Below are 19273 nucleotides of genomic sequence, written 5' to 3'. Positions count from 1 at the left end.
TTGTGCCAGTTCAGGGATGGAGTCCAGTCGGGCTGGGCCAGTGCTCTGTCCCAGTCCTTTTTTTGGACCTGGAAACATGATGTCACCAGCCAGAACTACTTTTGCCCCTGCCCCCCATAAATACCAACAGCCTTAGCCCACCATTTGGGGCTATACTGTGCAGGCATGCTGCATCAATGCTCACTGTACTCAGACTTGGAAGGTAGGCTGTTGCCCCTCTGAAGAACAGAAGCCATTGCTACCAGTACCCTCCCTCTGTCAGAGCTGCTTCTGGGGCCAGCATGACCCTCATCTTGCTCCCCACCCCACCCTTAGAGATGTCATTTATTTGGTGGCATATTTTGAGTGCTTTGTTTGCAGTTATTTTTTTATAAGCTGGTGTTTGAATATATTTTAATAAAGAAAGCACATATAGACAAGCTAGGAACAAGAGTCTAGTAGCACCTTAAAGCAGGGGTGTCAAACTCATTTGTTTTGCGGTTTATAATTTATTTATTTCATTTAGAAAGCCAATAGCATATAGATTTACACAGATTTCATATATACAAACTTCTTGTACAACATGTACTTTTCTTAACAACACAGAATAACAGATTCTTAAGATTTCATTTCATTTTGAACTCTTCCCTTTTTCCCCTTCATTCTTTCCATTTTGGACCAATATATCTTTCTAGGAAATATTACATTCCACAAACTCTTATCAGCGTTGTGTATCTTTCATAATTGTACAAATACCCTCTCATACCTCATAAACAGTTTTCTGCAATCCATATATGGGCTTTAATTTATAGTTTTATACATACTTTTTCCTCTCTTTTTTATTTTTTATATATAAATTTCTGTTTTCCCCACCTTTTCACCACTATGTTATTTCCTTAATTTTCTACTCGGATATACATTATTCTGGTTCCTTATAGAGTATCTTTTCGATTACACACAATCAAGGCTTCTCTAGCTTAGCTCACTCTACATCTAAAGTACCAGATTCTTTTAACACAAATAAATTTTGTAAACCAAACATCAACAAATCAAACATTATTACTAGAAAAGTTTTACCCTCAGCCAACAAATATCATCACCCCATCCATTCAAAACATCCTTTCACATGATTCCCCTATATCCACTAACACCAATACTTTTGTGTTCATAATTAAATACATTAAATCACTTTTCTCAATTTTTCTCATAATTATCACAGCCATTCAATTAATTCATTTTTGCCATATCCCAATATATTTACTCCACTGCTCTATCATTCCTCATCTACTACTAACATCCTCATCCACTACTATCATCCATTATATTAAAAAAAAAAGAAAAAAAAAGAAGAAAATACAATCACTGGTACAGTATTTCATTGGTCAATAAATTTTAGTCAATTCCCTTTGATCTTATAATTATAGCTAAGCTTTTCCCTCATATAGCTTATTGTTTCTTTTAAACATTTGCAATCTACTTAACTGCCTCAACTTATCTCTATGCCTGCGCCCTTTAATCAAACTTTGCCTTCCATCTTTTCCCCCTTCAATCACTAGTCCCTCCATATCCCAAAATCTACTTTCCTTTTTAAATTTCCAAGCCCTCCGTTTTCTTCTTCTGGGTCTTCTTTTATTCTTCTTTTGTACGGGACTGAAATCTTGTCCATAGTCTTTTGATAATCCAGATTTGAAGTCACTGAGATATTCCACAGTACATATTGTGTCCCTTGGCAGGCTTTTAGAGTCTATACCTTCACTCAGCTTCTCTTTTTTTTTGCAATCGCTGCTCTTCAATTGCACCTCTTCTGGTTCTTTTAATTCTTTCTCTCCTGCACATTGATCGTGCGTTTCTGTCTGTGTCATAAATTCCTTTCTTATTTGAGCACATGCTTTTTTACAGCCTTCTTCGCAGCCTCTTGTCACCGCCTCCTCTATAGCTTTAAGGAACTGTTCCCAATCCATCTCAGCTGTTTCCGTCTCTTTATCACGTTCCTCTCCATTACCAATTATGTGCTCCGTATTCTCCATTTCGGAACAACAAAACCAGCACTTTTAAGTTCTAAATCCAAAATGTATGTCTCTTAAACGTGGGTCGCATAACTAAGCCCGTCCATAAACGCCAGCACATCTTTTCTCTCCCCCGTGCATTTCTCCGTCTGCCATTAAGTCCCGTTTAAGTTCCGGCCGCTTTACTTTACCTTTTTGGACATCGTTTTAAATTGGGGTCTCTTATCATTTCTTCAGCCTTCAGCCTTTCTGTCTCGGTCCTTCCTTTTCTTTCCTCCGTGTTGTAATTCTATTTTTCTTCGGTCTTGAAGTTAAAAACAAAGCGGATGGTCGCGTTTCGTAAAAACATGGCTGGTAGCCATGTTTTCCCTTTCAATTACTTCGGCGTCGGGGCTGTAACCGGACACCCCCCTGCACCAGCTCCCATCACCCGGGTGCCGGTCTCGCCCCCCAGACAAGCAGGGGGGTCCGAACAAAGTAAAAGTGGCTCGGGCAGGGACGGAGCACCTCGTGCCCCCGCCTGCCCGCTAACGCGCCGTACCGGAAGTCCCTCAGTACATTTATTTTAACAATTACCAAAAAGTCATACTTGGGATACCACTATCACATTCCTGAAGGCCTCAGCTTCATCAGGTGAACTACCTTGGCTTCAAGGGAATGAACTTGCTCACTACACAGGTTCATCATTACGTCTATTGTTAGTCCTGATTACATTGAACCAACAGAATAAGGACTCTGCAGTGGATTTTAGGAGCATTCCCAGCTTCAAGTTAACCAGAGATGACAGTCACATTGTAAATACATATTGGAATAGATGGAGGTTGGGGGAAATCTCAGGGAAGGAAATTCAGGGGGGAGGGAAAGTCCAAGATTCTGCACCACTTTCAATCATTTAATTCCATGCAGCATTATGTCTAAGAGACCATTAGGAGGAGAAAGAACATTGTATTCAATGCCAAGTCTCTGATTTTATACACTGCTTGAGTTCTTTAAGCAGAAGAAAACAAATATATTGATACTCAGACTGGAGGTATCATATGCACTAAGTACATTTTCAAAAGCCAAGCCTCCTCCCAGCCAAATTCAATGAAATAATTTTCTCTAGAGTCCACTCTGGAGTTTATGGCATAGTATTGATTTAGTTCAGAATGCCACTGCGGGCATATTATAGCCGTTGCTGACAAATAAACTGTTTGCCAACAGAAGTCTGCTCAATCTATATTTCACCTAAAAATAAACTGATCTACAGAGGGAGGGGGAAAAAACCCAAAAATTATAGTTACTCTTCATCCAGGCCAACTGGTCGACCAAACAGCATTTCCATAAAGCATTCCATAAGTTCCGGAGTGCCTTGGTGAAGATACAGCTGGTTAGCTAACAAGGAGAAACCTCGATTCTTCAGAAACTTCTCCTTTTGTTCCCTGGTTGCTCTACGAAAATATGCATCCAAAAGCTAAAGGAAGAATAGAAAGATTCTGAGTTTTTCAATGTATTTTGCTATTTTAAAATATACTTTATGTATCATTTCTGTGGTAACACTTTTTTAAGCAAAATGAACTGTATTCCCTTCTCACATTTTAATTTTAATATAGCCTTACAGAATAGTGTTTATTTATTTTATTTTTATTTTATCAAATTTATATTCCGCCCTCCCTGCCAAGGCTGGCTCAGGGCGGCATACAACATACATATAAATGTGAACATTAAAAACTCCAATATATACAAAACAACATCAGTTTAAGAATACAATTTAAAATCATAGTTACACAGCACTTATAATACAAAATGGCGACATTCTGTCATCGTTTGACTGGCCGCCCTCAGGCTCCTGCCAGGCTGCTAATCATCCGACTGGTGGTGATGTTTATATTAAGGCCAGGTTGGTATGATGTTAATGTTAGGGCGGGATCAGGGCTCTTTTTGTAGAAAAAGCCCAGCAGGAACTCATTAGCATAATAGGCCACACCCAACAGCAGAAACTCATTAACATATTAGGCCACACCCCTGAAAGCACAGCTCATTAGCACATTAGGCCGCACCCCCATGTTACCAGAAGTGTGGTTATCCAGCCACACCCACCTTTTGCTTGTTATTCTGTTTACCTTGTTTGGTGTCAAAACCCAGGGCTTTTTTTGTAGCAGGAACTCCTTTGTGTGTTAGGCCACACACCCCTAATGTAGCCAATCCCAATGAGTTCCTGCTGTTGGGTGTGGCCTATTATACTAATGAGTTCCTGCTGGGTGTGGCCAACTTGGGAGCCAGCCGGAACTCCGTTCCTGTGCGCTCCTGCCCAAAAATAGCCCTGGGCGGGATGATGTTAGTATCATATTTATTTAAGCATTTTCAGGCCACTTTCTCTCCAGAGAGACCCAAAGCAGCTTACAAAAAAGGATAATTTTTAATGTGTTGTAGAAAACTGGAATTCTTTAATTTTAAATAGTATTGATGGTTTTGCGAACTACCCTGAGTTCCAAAATGGATAGGAAGATAAAAATAAGACAAAGCTGCCTGGAAGGGCCTTTAGTTCATACAAATTTATAGCTGAGAGAAAATAGGCATGCCACAGATATATACTTATACTTTTTCTTACTTTGATGACTCCTTGTTGTATAAGAGTAGATGGGTGGTTTACGAGAACTATAAGGACATCTGGCTGAATAAGCTTGTCCATAACATCTTGAAGCATGACATCTGGCAGGATTAAGAGAACTCCACGTAAGAGGTGATACAGGCCACAACATATGAGTACAAGACAATCTTCTGATCTGATGGAGAGAAGAGGATTTATTATTAGAATACCCTGTATTAGTATCACAACACAAAAAGAGGAGAGTGAAGCTTTAAAAAAGCCCCACCTGGTTGGTGATGGTGATAAAAAACCACTTCAGTTAAAAACACACACAAAATAAAACATAGTCTGGTGACTGTCTGCCAAAAAGCTATTTCCCCATATTTATAGGGCAATTTCTCTTCAGTTTCCCCCCTTCACCTATCTTTTTTGGCAGGGGATCATTTCTTACTTCTGTCCAACAAAGGAGAAAGGGCCCTTGCATTACTATAACAACAATTAGATGTTCCTGCTAAATCAACAGCTCCAGTATTTGTGTTAACACTTCCATTATAACTCCTCCCAAAACATTTCTGCCAAGTTTGCAAGGTCATTTTGGGTACATGATCATATGGATAAGCCTATATCATACAATGATACATACTGTAACAATTTATTCAATCGCAGTACTTCAGAAAACACCAATGCCAATTATAACTGCATGTTGATAATGGCATCTTTCCAATGTCGAAACATAGCTCAGTGCTATGTGAATCCCTGCACTCATAACCTCCAGATGGTGGCTGGAGATCTCCTGCTATTACAGCTGATTGCCAGGTGACAGAGATTAGTTCACCTGGAGAAGAAGGCAGCTTTGGAAAGTGGACTCTATGACACTATACCCCACTGAAGTTCCTCCCCTTCCCAAGCCCCACCCTCCACAGACCCCACTCCCAAATCTCCAGGAATTTCCCAACCCAGAGATGGCAACCTTAACTCTCATGCTTTGGTATTATGCATTAACCATGCCATAATGTTTCTCTGTATCATTGTATATATGGGAATAAATAGTATGGAAGAAATGGTCAAACTCTGCTTAATATGTTGTCGAAGGCTTAGTTTGCCATAGTTACAGGGGGGGAGGGAAATTTCTGAGTGGGGGGTGAATGGCTGTGTGTGTGTGTGAACCGCTCTATCATAGGCGTTGTAACTCTTCCTTAAGATACCTTCCTACTAGAGGAACATCCTTGGGACCGAAGCTGTGCCTCCTTGCTATTGTAGATAATGGGATCGTATATTCCCAGGTGTGTGTGGGGTGGGGGAGTGAATGCAAGAGCTAGATGGGATGGCTGCGACGTGTGATTGGTTATTCCCCAGGGGGCCCTATTTGAACTGTCTATATCTTTAGACTTTCCCGCCAGAATCTCAGTTCTGACACGATACTGTTCTGGATCATGCTGATACCTCAATAAACAAATCATTGCCAAAGAGAGTGTTGTTGGGAATCTCTTGACCAGGAGTCTGACAGAAATAGCCAAAACATGTTTGTGTGAATTGCCCCTCAGAATCAAATCCACCAAGCTATGTTCAAGTACAAAACAAGAGGAAAATTAGTTGTTGCAATATTAATTCTACATGAATCCACAAAAATAATTCAAAGACTACCAGTTTACACTGTGAGAACATCTACCTGAATGTTTTAATTGCAATCAATCCCCCACCTCACATACCTGTTAGAATCATTCTCAGACTTTTGAGGTGCCCTTTCAGCTGAAGGAAAGGTAAGCTGTTCCCACTCTTCAGTAGGCAAGCTCTTATCAGCGAGACTTGGCCAACGAGCAATAGTGGATCCACCCTGAAAAGAAAAAGCTAATCCTAATCCTGCCAAATTGCTGTTTTTCTGAAAGGGATATAATCCCTTTAGATCATTTGGACGTCTCAGCAATTTCTCAAGAGTGGCACCATCTTCCTTTTGTTTCATTTCTGGTTTTGCTTCATGGATTTCAGAGGTTTTATCAAACATTTCCTCCTCTTCCTTTGGAATATCATGAGTCTCTGCAGAAGTTCTGTCTTCCAGATCAACTACTGTTTTTGCTGACTCACAGCTACTGATTAAATGTGCCTCCTGCATTCTTCTGAAGACCTCAGAGTTCCTCCAAACATTACTTTGTTCCAAGGGCTCAACTGGATCAGTCTTTCTAACTACTTGCAAGTTCTCCATGCTCCTGCCCAAATTTCCACTGAACGCTTTTTGATGCATTTGTGGAGAGAAAGTAGGAGATGCTGGCAGGCTTTTACAGTGCCGTTCAGGTGTCTCAGCAACTGTTGTCTGAGGTTCACTTACTTCAGAAGAATCATTTCCTAAGAAAACAAACATGACAAATTCCTAGTCAAATGATAATAAAGACTGTAATAAAACATCACCATCTACTTTCACTGTTCCTGCACAGGGTTTGCTAAGTGCCTCTGAGAAGGGGCAGGAGAGGGAGCTGCTGATGGAGTGCAGCATGGCTGGTGAGGGAAGTGAGGCAGTGACATGCAAAGTCTGTGGCATGTTCATATTCTTACCTGAGGGTAACAACAATTACACTTGCGGCAAATGTAAGTTGGTAGCCCTACTGGAGGAGAAGATACAGGGACTTGAGGCACGCTTGCTCACACTCCAGTTTATAAGGGAAGGTGAAGAGTTCATGGAAAAAAATGCATGAAGCATTCCTGAGAGGGCAACAGGAGGAGGAGGAGGGAAAGGTATCTCAGCAACTGGAGGAGCACCCAACACAGGAGGAGGGCACATGGAAGAATGTAACCCACAGGAGCAGGAAGATCAAGAGACATTCTGAGCTTCTGTTACTAAGCAATTGGTTCCTGGATCTCCCCACAGATAGTGATTCTGAACCACTGGAACAAGGGCTTCTCCCCCAGCCACCAAGAAGCTTGAAGAAAATTTCTCAGACCCCTGTGGACAAGAGGATTTGAGTCTCTGCTCCCCAATACAGGAGAAAGTGTGTGTTGGTAATTGGGGAGGGGTCTCGAGAGGTATGCTGTCTACCGGGTGCACGCATCTGGGATGTGATGGAAAGGGTAGAAAGGCTCATCAGGCCCATGGATTATTATCCCTTCTTGCTCATCCACGTGGGAACAGATGATACCACCCGGCACAGCCCAGAACGTATTAAAAGAGACTATGTGGCTCTGGGTTAAAAGGTGAAGGAACTGGGAGTGCAGGGTGTATTCATGTCAGTTCTTCCTGTTGAAGGCCGTGGCTTAGGAAAGGAAAGAAGAATACTGCAGATCAATGACTGGCTACATAGATGGTGTCATCAGGAAAGGTTTGGATTTTTGGACCATGGCTTACGCTTTTGAGATGAAGCTCTTCTATCAGGAGATGGTTCGCACCTCATGAGGGTACGAAAAAATGTGTTTGGAAACAGCCTTGCAAACCTAATAAGGAGAGCTTTAAACTAAATCCTGTGGGGGAGCGAGATAAAAAGGCAAAGCCCAGTATGATGCTAATAACTGGAGATAAGAACTCTAAAGTTTTGCGGGGAGTGGCACATATGCTAGATACCATTAACTCACATGTAAATACAGAAACGAAAACTTCAGGGTGCATAAAGCATGGATTCTGATGTCTCTACACTAATGCACAGAGTATGGGAAACAAGGAGGGGGAACTTGAAGTCCTAATACAGGAAGGCAATTATGACCTAATAGGCATTACTGAAACTTGGTGGGATGACACAATTGGAATATTAGGATTGAGGGGTATAACTTATTTAAAGGGACAGACAAATAAGGAAGGGCGGAGGTGTCACATTATATGTAAAGGAAGTATATGCTTATGAGCAGGGCTCTAGTCGGGGGGGAGCTCTCAGGTACGGAGCTCCGGAAGAGAACCTCTAGGGGGCGGGGCGGTCACGTGGTGAAGCCCCGCCCCCTTCTTTACCCCGCCCTCTGCTTTGATCCTCATTCCGTTTGGGAATGAGGATGAAGCAGGAGGGTAAGTAGCCGGGCCTTCTGACACACTTCCGGTGATGTCAGGGGGTGTGGCCTTCTGTCACTTCCGGTGATGTCAGGGGGCGTGGCATATGCAAATAAGTTACGCTAATGAGTTATGCTAATGAGCTCCGGCAGCTCTTTTTCTACAACAAGACCCCTGCTTATGAGGAAATACGTGAATCTGAGCATGAAAGTCCAGTTGAGAGTCTCTGGGTAAAAATAAAAGGAGTAAGAAATAATAGTGATATTATGGTGGGGGTCTGCACTGAGCCAGGCAGAGGATTTGGATGAGACACTCCTAGAACAGATTACAAAGTTCTCAAAGAGATGGTACATGGTAGTCATGGGAGATTTCAACTACCCAGATATCTGTTGGAAGTCCAACTCTACTAAAAATGAAAGGTCCAATAAATTCTTGACTTGTCTTGCTGACAACTTCATTTTCCAGAAAGTTAGAGAGGGAAACAAGGGGATCTGCTATCTTGGACTTGATTCTTACTAACAGGGAAGAACTGGTTGACAAGGTGAAAGTAGTGGGCACCCTGGGTAGTAGTGATCATGTAATTTTTGAATTTACAGTCTTGGGGAAGGTAAAAGCTGTATGTAGTCAGACATTTAGGTTGGACTTCAGGAGAGCAAATTTTGATAAATTTAAAGTTATGCTGGGTAGAATCCCATAGTCAGAAATACTTAAGGAGAAGGGAGTTCAAGAGGGATGGGAGTTTCTTAAAAGTGAAATACTGAAGGCACAATCACAAACGATTCCTACGAGAACAAAAAATGGGAGGAACCCAGAAAACAAGGTGGCTCCATAAACAGCTTTCTAAAGACTTGAAAAATAAAAAAGACTCATACAGAAAGTGGAAGGAGGGCCTTATAACCAAGGATGAATATTAACAAATAACCAGTGCTTGTAGAGAGAGAGAGTTAAGAAAGCTAAAGCTCAGTATGAGCTTAGGCTAGTGAGAGATGCTAAAAACAACAAAAAAGGCCCATTTCAGGGACAGGAAAGTGAAATTGTAACGGGATGAAGAGAGGGCAGAACTGCTCAATTCCTACTTTTCCTCCATCTTCTCTTGCAAGGAAACGGTGCTCAATATGGCAAAAACAGAGCACACGATGAGGGAAGAGAGTTGCAGCCTAGGATTGGCATGGGGTAGTACACAAACATCTAGTTTCTTTAAATGAAACTAAGTCCTTGGGGCCAGAACTCATGGATGTAATTTCCAAGACTTTGTCCACTATTTTTGAGAATTCTTGGGGAGCAGGTGAGGTGCCAGAAGATTGGAGGTGGGCAAATATTGTCCACATTTTCAAGAAGGGGAAAAAGGAGGATCCAGGTAACTATTGACCCGTCAGCTTGGCGCCTATACCTGAGAAAATTTTAGAACAAATCATCAAACAGACAGTCCTTGAGCATTTAGAAAGGACGGCTGTGATTACTAAGAGCCAGCATGGGTTTCTCAAGAACAAGTCATGTCATTATCTTGTAGGAGTTTCCCAGGCTGTGACATGCTAATAGAGGAGCTTTCCTGAGGAGGTTCTTTTGCATATGGATTGGCTGTTGAAATTCTAATCTTATCTGTAGTGCTGTTGTCAGATGTAGGAAACCATACCCTATTTATTTTTAAACTCTCTTCTTTCCTGTTGAAATTGTGTTTATGTTTATGAATTTCAATAGCTTCTCTGTGTAATCTGACATGGTAATTGGATGTGTTGTCCAGCACTTCAGTGTTTTGGAATAAGATACTGTGTCCTGTTTGAGTTAGGCTATGTTCAGCCACTGCTGATTTTTCAGATTGGCCAAGTCTGCAGTGTCTTTCATGTTCTTTTATTCTTGTCTGGATGCAACACCGCTGGCAAAATTCAGGTACTACAATGCCAAGACAGCCCGGAAAATCTACAATAACTAATGAACTCTGGCCGTGAAAGCCTTCGACAACATATCTTTATCAATTATTTGGATGAAGGAATGGAGGGAATGCTTCTTAAATTTGCAGATGATGCTAAATTGGGAGGGGTAGCACATACAGTAGAAGACAATCTTGACAGGCTGCAAAACTGGGCTAAAACAAAATGAATTTCAATGTATATAAATATAAAGTCCTGAATTAGATAGGAAAAATCAAATGCATAATTATAGGATGGGGGAGACTTTGCACAGTAGTATGTGCGAAAAGGATCTAGGGGTCTTAGTAGACCATACACTGAACATGAGTCAGCAGTGTGATGCGGTTGCTAAAAACGCAAATGCAATTTTGGACTGTATCAGCAGAAATATAGTGTCTAGATCACGCAAAGTGATGGTATCAGTTTACTCTGCTCTGGTTAGACCTCACCTAGAGTATTGTGTTCAGTTTTGGGTACCACAAGTTAAGAAAGATATAGACAAGCTGGAACATGTCCAGAGGCGGGCAATGAAGATGGTGAGGGGTCTGGAGACCAAGTCCTATGAGGAAAGGTTGAAGGAGCTAGTTATGTTTTAGCCTGGAGAGGAGACAACTGAGAGGTGATATGATAACCATCTTCAAGTACTTGAAGGGCTGTCATATAGAGGATGAAATGGAGTTGTTTTCTGTTTCCCCAGAAGGTGGGACCAGAACCAAGGGGTTGAAATTAAATCAGAAGAGTTTTTGGCTAAACATTAGGAAGAACTTCCTGACAGAGCAGTTCCTCAGTGGAACTGGCTTCCTTGGTAGACTCTCCTTTGGAGGTTTTCAAACAGAGCCTAGATGGCCATCTGACAGCAATGCTAATTGGGTGAACTTAGACAGATCATGAGAGGGAGGGCAGGAAGGGAAATGCTAATTGCCACTTTGGGGTCAGGAAGCAATTTTTCTCCAGGCCAGTTTGGCCAGGGATCCTGAAGGTTTTTTATCATCTTCTGGGCATGGAACAGCGGTCACTGGGGGTGTGGAGGGGGAGGTATTTGTGAATTTCCTGCCTTGTGCAGGGGGTTGGACTAGATGACCCTGGATGACTTTCCAACTCTATGATTCTATGATTCTAAGGTGTAAAAACATTCTGCCCGGCAAGCTCACTTTTAAGTTTTGTTCTCTTCCTTATCTTCTGGACAGCAAAAGAGCTCCCACTCTAGGAAACAAACCCCAGAATATCATGAAGAACAAATTCACAGTGAAACAACTCAGAGAATATGAATAACTATGTTTCCTACTCAGTGCCTATCTTTTTAAAGTCAGCTGGGTTTCCAGTATTTCCCCCTAAGTCAGGAAATGGGGGAGTTTACTTTTCCTTCACCCATTGGCTCTTTTCCCATCTCCCTGTACTAACTGCTTTTTCCAGTTCCAGGTTTTGCTTCATTATAAAGGCCTGAACAAAACACACACACACACACAAAATCATCCCCTAAATTAGAGGCCCAAAAGCATTGATCATGGGCTTCAAAAATTTAGGAAGGACTATGAGTTTAATATTTATGTATGGACAGGTTGCTGGAGAGCACTTATTTATCAAAAACATTTCCTATTGACATTTTTGCTAGTTTAGCAACCAAGCATTCCTACATGCAAAGCATTTAATAACATGCTTCCAAGCGAATGGCAAGTCAATGAGATGGCAACAACTGAACTTATAATATTTCAGACACACTAGTTTCAAAATGTCCCATTTCAAATTCAACTTGAAATTTAACAGGAATTAGGAAATGGAAGCAATAGAGCATTCTGCATTTACACATTTACTTGCCACAGCCTTTCAGGCACACATGCATGCCTCAATGACATCCTCTTTTTCATTCACACAGGCATAAAATACCTACAGAGTAAAGGATACTAGATGACACCAGTTGCTGTACCTCCTCTTGGTTGCTCCCAGCTACACTTGATGCCCAAGAGTGGAGGTCACGACTTCAGCAAAAACAGGTTGCTTACCTGTAACTGATGATCTTCGAGTGGTCATCTGTGCATTCACACCTCTGGGATATAGTGCGCCTACGCCGACCTCAATCGGTTCCTCTTGAAAGCTAAAGGGATTTTCACACCCGCTCCCCAGTCACGTGCCGGCCCCACTGCGCATGACCAAGGGAGGGGCACGACAATCTCGCCAGTTCCTTCAGACCGCTGCCATCAGTCTCAGAGTAATAAAAAAGGAGAGGACTGAAAGCAGAGGGGAAGTAGGGCAGGTGGTGTGAATGTACAGATGACCACTCGAAGATCATCAGTTACAGGTAAGCAACCTGTTTATCTTCTTCGTGGTCTCTGTGCATCACACCTCTGGGAGATTAGCAAGCAAAAACAGGCCTACCTGGAGGAGGGAGCTGAAGGTCCTAGACTTGCGCCGCCTTCAACACTGCCCGTCCCACCACGGAACGTTGATGAAGACACACATCCAGGGGGTAATGCTTCATGAACTTGTGGGGGGTAGCCCACGGTGCTGCTAGACAGATGTCAGTGAGCAACAGCCCTCTCAGGAAGGCTGCGGACATGGTTACTGCCCGGGTGGAATGCACTTGGAGCGGGCCCGAAAGTGACCATTTGGCCAGTAAGTAGCACAGTTTGATGGTTTCCACAATCCACTTGGATAGACGTTGCGAAGAAAGCTTCTTCCCCTCCATAGGTGTGCTACAGGAGACAAACAAGGCTGGTGACTGACGGAATGACCTTGTCCTATCAAGGTAGAAGAGTATGGCTCTCTTGACGTATAGAGTATGAATACAACGTTCCTCGTCGCTCATAGGTGATGGGGAAAACGTTGGGAGAGCAATGTCTGCTCGCAAATGGAACTCGGAAACAACCTTGGGCAGGAAAGAGACATCCAGGGCCAAGGTGACACCATCATGGTGAAAAACCAAATACGGAAAGTCACAACGGAGTGCAGACAATTCACTCACTCATCTTGCTGAGGTAATGGCTACTAGGAAGGCAGTCTTCCATGAGAGAAGCTGCAGGCTAGACGTGGCCATGGGCTCAAACGGTTTGCCCGTTAATCTGGACAATACTAGAGGTAAGTCCCAGGAGGGAGTTGACCCATGAGCCAGAGGGAAGAGGCAAGTGAGGCCCTTCAGAAACTGCTTGGTTTGCGGGTGAGAAAAAACGGAATAGCCGTCCACCGCAGGATGATAGGCGAAATGGCAGCTAAGCAGACTCTTAAAGAAGAGCAACTAAGACCCAAGTCCAGGCGGGTCAACAAGAATCCAAAAACTATCCTCAAGTCTGTAGGAGGCAGTGGTAGACCCAACAACTTAAGGTACGACAGGAATTTCTTCCACTTCCCTTCATAGGAAGTGTGCGTAGCTGGCTTCCGACAGTTCAACAGAACAAGGTCTATTCTGTTTCTGAACTGTGCTAAGGGATTCTCCACACCATGAGTTTGAGGTGTGGTACATCGTGGTGAAACACTCTGCCCTCTTGAGCCAGGAGGAGATCTGGTGCTGGGGGGAGATGAATGTATGTGCCCCGGGACATGGGGAGTAGAGTCGGGAACTAGTGCTGACGTGGCTACCATGGTGCGACGAGGATGCATTGAGGTTGTTCCTTCATGATCTTGCTCAGCACTCTTGTTAGTAGAGGAACTGGTGGGAACAGGTACATGTGCCTGTGTGACCATGGGAACAAGAGGCTGTCCCCCAGAGACAGAGGGTCCTGTCCCACCCTGGTACAGAACAGACAACACTTTGCGTTCTGACACATCACAAACATATCAATTTCTGGGTGACCTCATATGTGGAAGATTAGTTGGAGGTAAGCCTAGTTGAGCTCCCACTCATGGAGGGATGCGCCTCCTCTGCTCAGAAAGTCTGAATACACATTGAGCGATCCTGGCAGGTGAGCAACAATGATGAACATGCCCCGGGATTGACACTCAGTCCAAATCTCCCGGGCCAGTCGACAGAGCCCCCTGGACACTGTCCCGCCTTGCCTGTTCAGGTAACAGTGCGGTGGTGTTGTCTGTCAGGATTGCCACCATACGGTGAGTCACGAGGTGGCGAAAAGACCTTAGGTCATATTGGATGGCAAGCAGTTCCAGGAAGCTGATGTGTTTGTGGGCCACATGCGGTTCCCATTTGGCACCCACACACACACCTTGGAGGTGAGCCCCCCATCCCCATAGGGATGCATCCATGGTTAGGGTCATTTCGGGGCTGGGTGCAAGAAATGGGGCTCCCTGAAGGAGATTGTCTGGAGATTCCCACCACTGCAGGGAATTCAGCACTTGCACAGGTAGCACGAACTGTTGAGATTGGGACTGCCACTGTGGATGGAAACATTTGAGGAACCACAGCTGAAGTGGTCTCAACTGTAGTCTGGTGAAGACAAGAACCGCTGTGGTAGCAGCCATCAGACCCAAGAGCCATTGAATCTGCCTCGCTGATTCATCTCCCTGTGCTTTTATCAGATTGGCTCAGCAGACAGTCAAATCCAAAATTGCTCCAATAAACTGGACTCTCAAGGAAGGAAGGAGCATTGACTTTTTCAGGTTCACCCTCAGGCCCAACGCGTCTAAGGTGACCAGCGTTAAATCAATATGGTTGAGCAGAGTCTCTCTGGAGTTTGCTACCAGCAACCAATCGTCTATGTACGGAAAGATTCGTACACTCTGAGGACAGAGGTACGTTGCAATGACAATCATCATTTTTGTAAAGACTCTGGGCCCTGTTGAGAGTCCAAAAGGAAGGGCTTTGTACTGAAAGTGGCCTTCCGTGACTGCAAAATGCAAAAACTTTATGTGAGATGGGTGGATAGTTATATGAAAATATGCATCCTGCAAGTCCAAGATTACCATCCAGACACCTTCGCTGAGAAGGGGGAGAATGCTTTGTAATGCTGTCATTTGGAATTTCCGATAGAAGATAAACTGGTTGAGTCCCCTGAGGTCCATAATAGGACAGAGTCCTCTGTGTTTTTTAGGGACCGTAAAATAACGGGAGTAGAATCCGTGTTGATGCTGTGCTGTTGGGACTGGTTCGATGGCGTCCTTTTGAAGAAGGTTCTGGATTTCTTCCAGGAGCGTACTGGATGGTGGCGTAATTATGAATTTGGGGGCCTCGGGTACCTGGATAAATTCTATGAGGTACCTGTAACGATTTCATGTTTATTTGTGTGTGTGTGTCAATGATGGATAATACCCACCGGTCCGATGTTATTCGCTGCCAAGCAGCCAAGTAAGGAGACAGGCAGGTAGGGGTGGGATGACAGGAGTCAAAGGCTCTGCTTGGAAGCTTTCGGAATCTTAGCCTTAGGCTGCGAGATGGATGAGAATTTTGGTTTGTGCCCATAAGGGCGAGAAGACATGGTGGGTGAACGTTGCCACTGTGCTTCCGAAGATGACTTAAGAGAGGATCTGCGAGACCATGGCTTGTTCCAGGATTTTGCTTTGGATAGTTTAGGAGCCAATGTGACTCCTAAATTCCATGATGTTTTTATACTTTTGTCTAGGTCTGGCAGGACCATATCAGTCGTGGCACTGAAAAGGCCCTCACCTTCGAATGGAAGGTCCTCAATGAGAGTCCTGGTGTCCTACGGTAGGGCAGTAAAACGCAACCAGGCGTGATGTCGGAGGCTAACTGCTGAAGTCAGCATTTTGGCAGCCACATCCAATGTGTGCTTAGCTGCATTAAGCTGATGCTTAGCTAAAAGCATTCCCTCCTTCTGAATTCTGCGAGCCTGACGGTTAGCGTCCTCAGGGAGGGTTGCAATAAATTCAGACATCTGCTCCCAAAGAGCAAACTGATATCTCCCCATACATGCTGTATAGTTTGAGGTCTTGATGCCAAGAGCTCCCACAGAATAAAATTTCCTTCCAAATGAATCAAGTTTCCTTCCTTCTTTCTCAGAGGGGGTGGAATGACTGTGTCTGCCCTTGGAGGAAGACGTGACTACGATAGAATTAGGTTTAGGGTGGGTAAACAGAAATTCAGCACCCTGCTCCTGCACTTTATGCATGTGACCTACCCTCTGGCTTGAGACGGGTATAGATGCCAGATGAGACCATGGGACTTTAGCCGCCTGAAGGAGGACCAAAGTCATTGGTAAGGCAATGTGTAGAAGTGTCCATCTGGACGATATCGAACACGGAGTCTGTCACAGTAGGCGGGGGCTGTAACGCAGAGTGAGCGTGTTAGCCATCCGCTTGATGAAATCTCCATAGGATTTCAAGTCTTCCGAAGGGGAGATTGGAAGCTCATTGCCCACTTGTTGAGGCGGCGAGGGTTTCACTGGAGGATCGGGGTTTTTGTCCCCTGATTGGGAGGAGGCGTCTGAAGAGGCAGAGAGCTCAGACAGCTTGGAAAATGACATAGGTAGCATTGGTATTGATGGAATCAGGTTCGATGGCACTTTAAATTTTGGAACTGTCGGGTGCGACAGCTTAGAAGGTTTGCCTGTCTGTCTTGACAGATGGGACCTCGCAAACTCCAGCATCTATGGAGGATCTCGATACTGGAAGATGCGTGAAGAGGTGGACTGACGGTCCCACTCCACTGGTTGGGGTGGGAACCATGGCATACTGCCTGTAAATGGATAGGCCCCATACATGTATTGCCACTGCCGTTGGTCCCAGGAGGGCGGTGGTGGCGGATGGATCAGTGCCGATGGTCAGTCTCGATCATCAGGACAGAGCTGTGAAGGATGGACAAACGCATCGGCTCCACGGTATGAGTGCAGACTTTTGACACTGGAAGACCGGGAGATCTGTGTCAAGGCCATATCATGCTCAGAGTCAGTGAGCTGGATAGGGTGCAGTGAAGGCCACTGAGGTACACCTTGTGGCTGGTCTCGACTTGAAAAGTCAAGGGAAGCAGCCCCCGTAGGATTCAGTTCCGAGACCCTCCACGGGGTCAGCGGAGATTGCGTAGGAGGAGTTTTCTTATGCTTTTTATGCATGACTGGCCTGATTGTCCTTGCCTTCCCTGCATTTTTTGGAGGGAGTATGGGCTTCGGACTGAGATGTCTGGGCTAAGCGTTTCAGTATCGGGCGGTCGACATCTACGTGAGTCAATATTGGGGACAGCGCAGCCATCGATCCCGAGGCAGCAGTCGACATTGATGCATGCCCTGAAGTGTCCTGTGACAACATCAGTGAAAGTGCTAACTCCAAAAGCGCAACACGAAGTCCAGCAGTTCTTTTCTTCCTTGTCTGCTTCGAAAACTTCGCGCAATGAGCACAAGAGTTCACTCGGTGCAATTCCCCGAGACACAAAAGACAAAGCAAGTGTCCGTCCGGGTGTGTGTGTGTGTGTGATCTTGCTGCCGCACTTAAGGCACCGTTTAAAGAAACCCCACCTCTTGGCCATAGGCCGGGAGAGGGGGGGAACACACGACAGAGTCCAAAAGGAAATAAATCCGTAGAAACAAAGTCCTTTTTTCTTAGTAAAAATAAACAAGAAGTATACGAAGAAACATCGAAGAAAAAATGAGGAATAGGCTTAAAACCCCACATTTTTTACCGACGGAAGCGGAGAAGATCCTACCAGTGCGGCGGTCAGAACAGAACTGGCGGGATTGTTGTGCCCCTCCCTTGGTCATGCGCAGTGGGGCCAGCGCAGTGGGGCAGGCGCGAAAATCCCTTTTGCTTTCCAGAGGAACCGATCGAGGTCGGTGCAGGTGCACTATATCCCAGAGGTGTGATGCACAGAGACCACAAAGAAGATCACATGGATTCTCGTACTATTAAGGCAGGGAAGCCCCATGCTATACATCCCTTTTCAACCTTCTTTCCTGAAAGTAGGCAGAAACAGTCTAACAACTTGCACTTCCCCTATTTAATTTCTATTATCAGCTCTCCAGTTACAGAAACTTGAATCCTGTGGACAACAATTAATCCACTGACCTGTAAGAATGCCTATGGATGAGTCCACAGCCAAGGAACAATTACATGGTTTACAATGGGATGACAAAATCAAGAATTAACCCTGGATCTAAATGGGTATGTTTTGGAAAGACAGCTTGTCATGTTTGAACTTTTTCAAATATTAATACATGATAAAACTCAAATCTTATAATGCAGTTTGTGAAACTACAAAAAGGGACTGGGGCTTATAACAGCTGTAAAGAATTCTGTTTCAAATGCAGATTTTCGTTTTCCTATGAATTGAAAATACTGCATTGTAACTTGTTTTACTATTATCAACCTATTTACATCTACATGTGACAAACAAGGTGATCAAAACACTCTACCACAATTGAGAGGACCAAATAAACAATTTTTAGTGTCTGCTATACAGTTGCAAAGGTCTCATAAGTACATAAGAACATAAGAGAAGTCAATGTTGGATCAGACCAATGGCCCATCCAGTCCAACACTCTGTCACACAGTGGCCAAAAATACCAAGTGCCATCAGGAGGTCCAGCAGTGGGGCCAGGACACTAGAAGCCCTCCCACTGTTGCCCCCCCCAAGCACCAAGAATACAGTGCATCACTTGCCCCAGACTGAGAATTCCTATCTATACCTTGTGGCTAATAGTCACTGATGGACCTCTGCTCCATATATTTAATTCCCTCTTGAAGCCGTCCATGCTTGTAGCCGCCACCACCTCCTGTGGCAGTGAATTCCATGTGTTAATCACTCTTTGAGTGAAGAAGTACTTCCTTTTATCTGTTCTAACCTGACTGCTCAGTAATTTCATTGAGTGCCCATCAATGGTAACACATTCATGCATGCAAAAATCACTTCCTTCTAAAGGCAACAGGTGATGAACATGCTGTCTGCACCTGTCCTAACAGCCTGACGTCTGTAAAAATGACCCAATGAACCTAGTGAGGTAGCTCCATGAGTGGACTAGAG

General features: G+C 44.2%; 1 protein-coding gene across 1 annotated transcript in view; it reads right to left on the bottom strand.

The window, feature by feature from the left end:
* LYST (lysosomal trafficking regulator) overlaps positions 1-19273 on the bottom strand; it is a 143177-nt gene that overhangs the window by 74013 nt on the left and 49891 nt on the right. The window contains exons 21-23 of the mRNA XM_015419814.1: positions 6264-6894; positions 4576-4750; positions 3269-3438 (exon numbers count right to left, since the gene is read on the bottom strand). Of these exons, the coding sequence (XP_015275300.1) occupies positions 3269-3438; positions 4576-4750; positions 6264-6894 (976 nt within the window). The remainder of the gene's footprint in view (positions 1-3268; positions 3439-4575; positions 4751-6263; positions 6895-19273) is intronic.

This window comes from Gekko japonicus, unplaced genomic scaffold (assembly GCF_001447785.1).
Source record: "Gekko japonicus isolate JY-2015 unplaced genomic scaffold, Gekko_japonicus_V1.1 scaffold315, whole genome shotgun sequence".
In the NCBI taxonomy this organism is placed as follows: domain Eukaryota; kingdom Metazoa; phylum Chordata; class Lepidosauria; order Squamata; family Gekkonidae; genus Gekko; species Gekko japonicus.
The sequence above is the reverse complement of the archived record's forward strand: the minus strand, read 5'-3'. Positions and strand labels throughout refer to the sequence as shown.